The sequence below is a fragment of the Orycteropus afer genome, unplaced genomic scaffold (assembly GCF_000298275.1).
Source record: "Orycteropus afer afer isolate SDZICR_OR568_19922 unplaced genomic scaffold, OryAfe1.0 scaffold00502, whole genome shotgun sequence".
NCBI lineage: Eukaryota > Metazoa > Chordata > Mammalia > Tubulidentata > Orycteropodidae > Orycteropus > Orycteropus afer.
This window is the reverse complement of record NW_006922089.1, coordinates 1,740,536-1,749,483: the sequence shown is the minus strand read 5'-3', so window position 1 is coordinate 1,749,483 and position 8,948 is coordinate 1,740,536. Positions and strand designations below refer to the sequence as shown.

At 52.3% G+C, this 8,948-nt stretch overlaps 1 protein-coding gene across 1 annotated transcript in view; it reads left to right on the top strand.

Annotated features, from left to right (window-relative positions):
- ESS2 (ess-2 splicing factor homolog) overlaps positions 1 to 8,948 on the top strand; it is a 22,023-nt gene that overhangs the window by 4,595 nt on the left and 8,480 nt on the right. Inside the window, exons 4-7 of the mRNA XM_042782907.1 lie at positions 356 to 360; positions 7,780 to 7,947; positions 8,042 to 8,159; positions 8,590 to 8,723. Coding sequence (XP_042638841.1) covers positions 356 to 360; positions 7,780 to 7,947; positions 8,042 to 8,159; positions 8,590 to 8,723 — 425 coding nt within the window. The remainder of the gene's footprint in view (positions 1 to 355; positions 361 to 7,779; positions 7,948 to 8,041; positions 8,160 to 8,589; positions 8,724 to 8,948) is intronic.

Here is an 8,948-nt window from a genome sequence, read left to right as displayed (position 1 = left end):
CGTCGAGTCGGCCCCGACTCATAGCGACCCCTCCTTGGGTTTCCGAGGCAGTATCACTACGGAAGTAGGATTGCCCAACCTTCCTTCCGAGGAGTGGCAGATGGGTTTGAACCGCCAGCCTTCTGGTGAGCAGTCAAGTGCCTTAGGCACCATGCCACCAGAGCTCCTCAATATGTGTTGGAAGTGGAAAACTTCAGGGGGTCGAAAGCCTGTGATGGGGCCTTCCTGATGCTCCGGTCGCCTTTCTGTCATGAGTGGTATGTCATTGCTGGCACGGCAGGACAGATCTTGTTTTCTGCCAGGTCCCAGGACGCAGTGCCCCGTGCTCACACGGATGCTGTGAGCATCCACATAGCTGGGGTGTCTCCTGCTTCAGCACCCAGTTCTTCCTCACATGAGCACAGTGCATCCTGGTGTGTCCTCGGAGCTTGATTCTCCAGCTGAGACATGACACCTGAGGCACCATAGTGGTTATTTCAGCAACCTGAGCTCTACCTGCCACGGTTACTCACATTCACTCCTGATGAAATGGAGGCTCAGGGTATGTGAAGATGTTGTCACCAGGGGGAAGGAGAGTAAAGACCCTCAGCCCGGGCTGATGCCTGTGAGGTGGAGGTCAGTCATGCCGCCTCTCTCCAGCCTATCTGCCGATTCGGACTCCAGCCATGCCTCCCATGGCGTCTTCTACTTCTCTGCCGTGTTCAATAATGACTTGAGTGGCCACACAGAACTCTTGGGTATGGGGTGGGGTGCAGTGAATTGCATGGTGTGGCTTTTCTGTCCATGATCTTTGTGACTCCCACCAGATTACTGGGTGGAACTACCCAAACATAAGGTGCTTGTTGCCTACCAAGGGGGTAGGACAGCGACCCCGTGTCCAACAGAATGGAACCCCGCCTGGTCCTGTGCCGTCCCCACAGTCCTTGCTGTGCTTGAGCCCATCATTGCAGCCACTGGGTCAGTCCATCTCGTTGAGGGCCTTCCCTTTTTCACTGACCCTCCATTTTACCAAGTCTGGTATGTCTCTCCAAAGAATGGTCCCTTCTGATAAGGTGACAAGGTAGATGAGACAGAGTCTGGCTATTCTCACTTCCAAGGAGCATTCTGGCCGCATTTCTTCCAGGACACATTTGTTTGTTCTTCTGGCGGTCCATGGGGCTTTTGGTATTCTTCACCAGCACCACAACTCAAAAGCATCAACTCTTCTTTGGTCCTTATTCATTTTCCTGCTCTCACATGCATACGAGGTGATTGAAAACACCATGGCTTGGGTTAGTCGGTGAACCTTAGTCTTCAAGAGGAGCTCTGATGGCGTAGTGCCTAAGGTATTTGACTGCTAACAGAAGGCTGGCGGTTCAAACTCACCGGCCACTCCTTGGAAGGAAGGTTGAGCAATCTGCTTCCATAGAGATACTGCTTTGGAAACCCAAGGAGGGGTTGCTATGAGTCAAGTCAACTTGATGGCAGTGAATTTGTTTGGTGAGTCTTCAAAGAGATGTTTTGCTCTTCAGCACTTTAAAGAGGTCTTTTGCAGAGATTTGCCCAGTACAGTACGTTGTCTGATGTCCTGACTGCTGCTACCATGGGTGTCAGTAGTGGAACCAAGTATTAGGAAGTCCTTGACAACTTCAGTCTTTTCTCCATTTATCGTGAGGCTGTTTATTGGTCCAGTCGTGAGGATTTTTGTTTTCTTTATATTGAGGTGTAATCCATACTGCAGATCCTTCAGTCTTCGTCAGTAAGTGCTTCAAGTCATTTTCACTTTCAGCAAGCAAGGTTGTGTTGTCTGTGTATTGCAGATTGTTAATGACTCTTTCTTCAATCCTGATGCCATGGTGTTCTTCTTCATATAGTCCATCTACTCAGATTACTTGCTCAGCATACAGATTGAATAAGTGTGGTGAAAGGGTTCAACCCTGATGCACTCCTTTCCTGATCGTAAACCATGTAGTATCCCCTTGTTCTGTTCTAACGACAACCTCCTGGTCTATGTACAGGTTCCTCATTAACACAATTAAGTGTTCTGGAATTCCCATTCTTCTCAATATTATCCATAATTTGTTATGATCCATGTAATCAAATGCTTTTTGCATAGTCAATAATATACAAGTAAACATCTTTCTAGTATTCTTTGCTTTGAGCCAAGCTCCATCTGACATCAGCAATGATATCCCTTGTTCCATGTCCTCTTCTGAATCCAGCTTGCATTTCTGGAAGTTCTGTGTCAATATACTGCTGCAACTGTTTTTGAATTATCTTCAGTAAGATTTTATTTGTGTGTGAAAGTAATGCTCTCACTCTCACTGTCATCAAATGGATTTCAACTCATAGTGACCCCTCCTTGGATTTCTGAGGCAGTATCACTGTGGAAGTAGATTGCCCCATCTTCCTTCCGAGGAGTGGCTAGTGGGTTTGAACCACTACCCTACTGGTTAGCAGTCAAATGCCTTAGGCAATGTGCCACCAGGGCTCCTGATATTAATGATATTGTTCAATAATTTCCACATTCTGTGGAATCCCCTTTCTTTAGAATGGGCACAAATACGGATCTCTTCCAGCCAGTTGGCCAGGTAACTGTCTTACAGATTTCTTGGCATAGACGAATGAGTGTCTCCAACACAGCATCCCTTTGTTGAAACATCTCAGTGTATGTTCTGTCAATTCCTGGAGCCCTGTTTCTCGTCAGCTCCTTCAGTGCAGCTTCAGCTTCCTTCAGAACCATCGGTTCTTGATCATATGCTGCCTCCTGAAATAGTTGGACATTGGCCAGTTCTTTTTGGTACAGTGATTCTGTGTATTCCTCCCGTCTTCTTTTGGTGCTTCCTGCATCGTTCAATATTTTGCCCATAGAATCTGTCAGTATTGCAGCTGGAGGCTTGAAGTTTTTCTCAGTTATTTTAGCTTGAGAAATGCCGAGTGATTCTTCCCTTTGGATTTTCTAACTCCAGGTCTTTGCACAGTTGATTACAGTAATTGGCTTTGCTCAAGCTACTCTTTGAAATCTTCTGTTCAGCTCTTTCATTTTGTTATTTCTTCCATTTGCTTTAGCTACTCTCCGTTCAAGGGCAAGTTTCAGAGTCTCTTCTGACATCCGTTTTGGTCTTTTCTTCTTTCCCTATCTTTTTAATGACCTTTTGCTTGCTTCATGGATGATGTTGTTGATGTCATCCCATAATTTCTCTGGTTTTTGGTCATTGGTGTTCAGTGTATCAAATCTAATATTTAGATGGTCTCTAAATTCAAGAGGGATATAATCAAGGCCATATTTTGGCTCTCGTGGACTTGTTTTAATTGTCCTCAGCTTCAACTTGAACTTGTATGTGAGCTGTCATCAACAGTCAGCTCCTGGCGTTGTTTTTGCTGAAAATATTGAGCTGCTCCATTGCCTATTGCCACTGATGTGGTCGATCTGATTCCATCCGGCAAAGTGTATGTGTGTAGCCGCCATTTATGTTGTTGACGAAAGTTATTTGCAAAGAGTAAGTCGTTGGTCTTGCAAAATTATATCCTGCGATCTCCAGCATCATTTCTGTCACCAAGGCCATGTTTTCCAGCTACCGGTGATTCTTCTTCATTTCCAGCTTTTGCATTCCAGTCACCAGTGATAATAAGCACATCCTGATTGCGTGTTTGGCCAGTTTCAGACTGCAGAAGTTGGTGGAAATCTTCAATGTCCTCGTCTTTGTCTTTGGTGATTTAGATCGCTTGTGAATAATGTCAGTAAGGTACCTGGCACCCTCGTGGGATGAAACCATGCACAGAAGATGTATGGGAGCCTAATGTGGGGACTGGTTAGTTTTGTCACTCTTCCAGGCAGAGGGGGGTCTCACTGCCATCGAGGGAAGAGCTGGAGGTGGAGTGGAACACACCCTAGGACCAGGATCCCTGTGCCGGGCTTCCTGGCATAGAGGCGACTACAGTGACTGCAGAGGAACCGAGAGGCACAAGACAGACCACCTCACAGAGGGAGAAAGCTGAGGGTGCCTTTGGGCAAGAGGCTTGCTGGCAGAGTGGGGTGCACCTAGATGCCCTTATCAGCAGACCTGCAAGAGCTTTATAACATCTGCCTGAGCAGGGCAAAGGCTAGGACCAGAAGTCAAGGGCCAGGGAGGTAAGCCTGAGGGCATGGCAGAGGGGAGACTGTCGTGACCGAAGAATTGTATCCTGGGTGTGTTCCTGAACCTGAATTGTAGCCTGGTACTTCCCTAATAAACCCCATCATCGTGAGTGTTCTCTGTGAGTTCTGTGCGGCCACTGCAATGAATTATCGAACCCAGGAGAGAAGTAGTGAGTGCCACGAGAGGGACGGTTTGTGTCAGGAATTGTAAAAGGCTGGAGGGGGCGGCCTGTCTGGCCTCCTAGGAATAAGCCTTGGGTTGGTGATGGTGAGTCTCTCTCCCCCTTAGGAAGTTAGAGGAGGTCAGAGGCAGATGCCACTGGCACACGCTTTGTACGTGGGGTTTATTAGGGAGATAACGGGCTGGAAAGGGACATCGTGCTTGGTCAAGTGGAGGCTCAGAGAAAAAGGGGAAGACCCTCAACGAGATGGAGTGACGTGGCTGCAGCGATGGGCTTGGCATAACCAGGGTTGTGGGGCTGGGGCAGGACCGGGCGGGGTTCCGTTCCCTTGTACGTGGGGTCCTTGTCAGTTGGAGCCGACTTGTCATTACCAAACAACAGCAGCCAATGGGCTACGGTGTAGGATCTGGAATGTTGAGCAAAGTCTGCCTTCCTCGGTGCAGGTCAGGGCTCTCGGCTCCTTAGCCACGCTGGGCTCCTCTTGGCCCCTTCAGGACGCGTTCATCTCTCAGCCTTGGCCTAGCCTCTGCCCAGCTTGGGCAAGCGTTACGAAGCTCTTTTAGCTCTGCTGAGTAATGCTCAGGGTACCCCACTCTGGCAGGAAGCCACTGGGCCGAAGCTCTTGGCTCTCTTGGCTTTGTGAGCTGACATGCCCACCGCAGCCGTGCGGCTCGGGAGGCCGGGACGCCCGCCGCGGCCACGCGGCTCAGGAGGCGGGACGCCCGCCACAGCCACGCAGCTCAGGAGGTGGGACGCCTGCCGTGGCCATGCGGCTCAGGAGGCGGGACGCCCGCCGCGGCCGTCTGCCCGGGTTCTCCTGCTGCTGTCGCTTCTCACCATCCCGTGCCTCCTCCATTGTTACAGCTCTGATTCCTGGGTCCGCGAGATTCTCGCCCCTGACCCCTGGGTCCAAAGGACATGGTCCGCTCCTAGCTCTTCTTTCTTTTTCCTTCTTTTTAAAATTTTTATTGTCACTTGGGTGAAAGTTGACAGAGCAAATTCATTTTCCACACAGCAGTTCATCCACATTTTGTTTCATGACACTCACTGCCATTCCCCACCATGTAACAGCTCTCTGCCTTTCTCCCCGTGTACCCCCCCCAAGCTATCTCCCTGTGCAAACACTGCCCTTCCGTTCTCCCGTGACCACTCCAAAGAGTGCAAGGAGTGTATCAGTCTACCTGATGGAAATGTTCACCCCATATACCTGTCTGTCTGGCTGAAAGCCGCAAGAGTGAGTTCAGTTCCAGGCCTGAAGGGTGACTAGGGGCCGTAGTCTCAGGGGTCTCACCAGGCTCTATCAGACCAGACATAAAAAAGACACCTGGTCTTTTTTATGATTTTGAGTTTTGTTCCACATTGTTCTCCCATTCTATCCAGGACCTCCTGCACTGGTCTGTTTTCGAGTGGTTGACAGTGGTAGCCAGGCACCATCTAGTTCTGGTCTCATAGTCATATAGGTTGAGGATTGCATGGTGTACCAGTCGCCAGGACTAATTGTTTCCTTGTGTCTTTCATTTTCTTCATTCTTCTTTGCCCTGGATGAGGAGAGACCCATTGCTGCATCTCGATGGCCGCTTGAAAGCTTTTAAGACCCCAGTCGCTACTCGCCAAAGTAGGATGTGGAACATTGTTTTTGTGTATTATGTTATCTGGCTCTTTCCTGATGGCAGAAAAGTGCCCCCTCTGCTCTGGAATTGGCTCTCCCTCTTTATTTTTGTTTTGTTTTTTGCCTTAATGAACAGAAGTATGTTTTCTCACGGTTTAGAGGCCTAGAGGAGCTTTGGTGGAGCAGTGGTGAAGGTGTTCAGCTGTTACCCATTGGTGTTTTGAACCCACCAGCTGCTCCGCGGGAGAAAGATGAGGCAGTCAGCTTCCCTGAAGATTGACAGCCTTGGAGACCCTGTGGGCAGTTCCACTCTGTCCTCTAGGGGCGCTGTGGGTCAGAATAGACTCCAGGCAGTGGGTGTGGTTTGGGCTTTGCTTCCGTGAAGATTGACAGCCTTGGAGACCCTGTGGGGCAGTTTGACTCTGTTCTACAGGATTGCTATGAGTTGGAATCGACTTGATGGCAGTGTTTTTTTGTTTTTAGGAGGCTAAAAGTTCTAAATTGGCACTAGCACAAGCTTTAGAGGAAATAGGAGCTCTGGTGGTGGTGTGCTTAAAGCATTAGACTATTAACCAGAAGGCAGGGGGTTCAAACCCACCAGCCACTCCTCGGAAGGAAGGTTGGGCAGTCTACTTCTATAGTGATGGCGCCTCGGAAGTCCAAGGAGGGGTCTCTCTGAGTTGGGTCCGACTCCACGACAGTGCATGTGGTATTTGTAGTGTGTTGGAGGAAACGCGCTCTGTGTGCTCTGAGGGAAAACCCTGGTCCCTTGCAGCTTCTCTTCTGGGTCCCTTGGTGATTTCCACGTGACGTCAGTCTTTCTTCATTGGTACTTCCTTCTCTCTGGGATTGGCTCTCTTTTTAAGCGTCCTGAGTTGGCCAACTGACCCATCTCTCTGTTAGAGTTCCATGTACCTGGTTTGCATTATTAGGTGGCTCTCCAATCCCCTTGGTAGGCCATAAGCACCTTATTTGCATAGTCCCGCCCAGTCATTTGGTGGAATCCCAAGACCTCGTGTGGCTGGAAGGGCCCTATTAAGTAACTCACTGCCCCGCGGAGAGGCAGTGCCTTCTGCAGGTCGCGGATGGTAGGAGGCAGAGTGGTCTCTGCATCCTGTTCTTTCTGACCCAGATCTTAAGCTGTTAACCACTGTGCTTTGTGGGCAGTCTAGCATGTTGTAGGTATGTTAGACCGTCAATAGAATGGGAGGGAAACGCTCTCTCCCTGACTGCCCCAGCACTGAGCCACTCTTCATGGTGGCGTTGGGGGTCGTGGTGGTCGGGGTTGTGCCTGGAGCAGGTGAGCCTGGAGGTCTGGGTCCAATAAGGTTCCTGCTGACAGGAAGGGATGCTTAGGTGACAGCCAGCCACCTGTGACGCAGGTACCTGGAAGACAGGGGTGGTGAGGGTGATGAGATCCTGTGGAGGAGGGGAGAGCCCTGCTCTGGACTTCAGGTGGGCGCGACAGTGGTGGGGGCTCAGACAGGAAAGGCTCCAGGAGCAGCGTGGCTGTGGCTAGCAAGAGGCTGGCTGTACTCCCAGCTCTCTTGCTTTGAAGCCTGAGTGTCCCCCGCCCTTGCAGTCCTGGATCACAGTGTGTGCTGTGCCTGGCCCTGAGCTGCTGAGCCAAGTCACGAGCAGGGCACCCCTGGGCCCTCCCCAGGCAGGTGGGTGGGTGGTTTTACCCCCAGGTCTGCAGTCCTTTGGCAGCGTGGGCTCTCGCAGGCCAAACACAGGAGCACGGACTGGGGTTGGGGGTTGCAGCCCTGTGTGTGGGACGGTGTGACTTCGGGCATGGGGCGGTGCGGTGGTGTCCCTGCTGTTAGTGGTACTGTGTTCCCTGAGCAGGAGCGACTGAGGAGGAGGAGGAGGAGGAGGAGGAGGAGAAGGAAAAGGAACCACTGCCCAGCCTGGACGTCTTCCTGAGTCGGCACACGAGTGAGGACAACGCCTCCTTCCAGGAGATCATGGAGGTGGCCAAGGAGAAAAGCCGTGCACGCCATGCCTGGCTCTACCAGGCTGAGGAGGAGTTCGAGAAGGTCTCCCTGGGCTGCAGGGGTCTGGAGCTCTCTGTGGGCGGGGGCACCATGCCTTGGGGCCTTGGTGACGCCCACTGTCCCCGTGTCATTGCAGAGGCAGGAAGACAGTCTTGCATTGCCGTCGGCTGAGCACCAAGCCATCGAGAGCGGCAAGGCCGGAGTAGAGACCTGGAAGTACACGGCCAAGAACTCCCTTATGTACTACCCAGAGGGTGAGCAGGTGGCTGGGGGGCTGGGGGCAGGGAGGGCGGAGCTGGGGGCAAGGGTTTGACCTTCAGCAGGTCATGAAGTGCTCTCTGTCCTGGGCCTCCGGCAGCCTTGGCCCGGGGCTGCGTGGGCAGGGGTGAGTCTGTGTGTGCAGTCAGCGGGGAGCAAGGCCCGCTCCAGCTTCCTTCAAGTTCTGCAGATGGGAGCCTGAGCTGGGCCCGGTGCTTTGGTTCAGCAGAGAGAGAGAGAGACAGACAGACAGACAGACACACGCTGGGGGAGGGGGAGGAGGGGAGGGAGAGCCGAGGCCCTGGGGCGGGTTGAGAGCCCAGGACAGAACGAGCTCGCTCCTCTCCCTCGGGGGCTGACGGGCAGGGCTGCGCCGGGGCCTGCCCAGCGCCCTGACACCTGCGGCTGTCTGTCTCGTCCTTTCAGGTGTCCCTGATGAGGAGCAGCTATTCAAGAAGCCACGGCAGGTGGTGCATAGGAACACGCGCTTCCTCAGGGACCCGTTCAGCCAGGCCCTGAGCAGGTTCCAGCTCCAGCAGGCAGCTGCCCTTAATGCCCAGGTGAGCGCGGGGGCCAGCAGGCTCAGGTGTGGGCGGGCTGATGGCCCCGGGCCTGCACCTGCTCGCTGAGTTTCTCTTGTAAATTAAGAGCATTTCAGAGATTGGCAGAACTCAGCAGGGCTGATGTATTTGGGGCCTCTGGGTGGCAGGATCTGCAAGTCTTTTCTCGGCCTGGGTGGACTTCCACTGGGGCGCTGCCTGGGCCAGACGCAGCCTGTAGGGCCC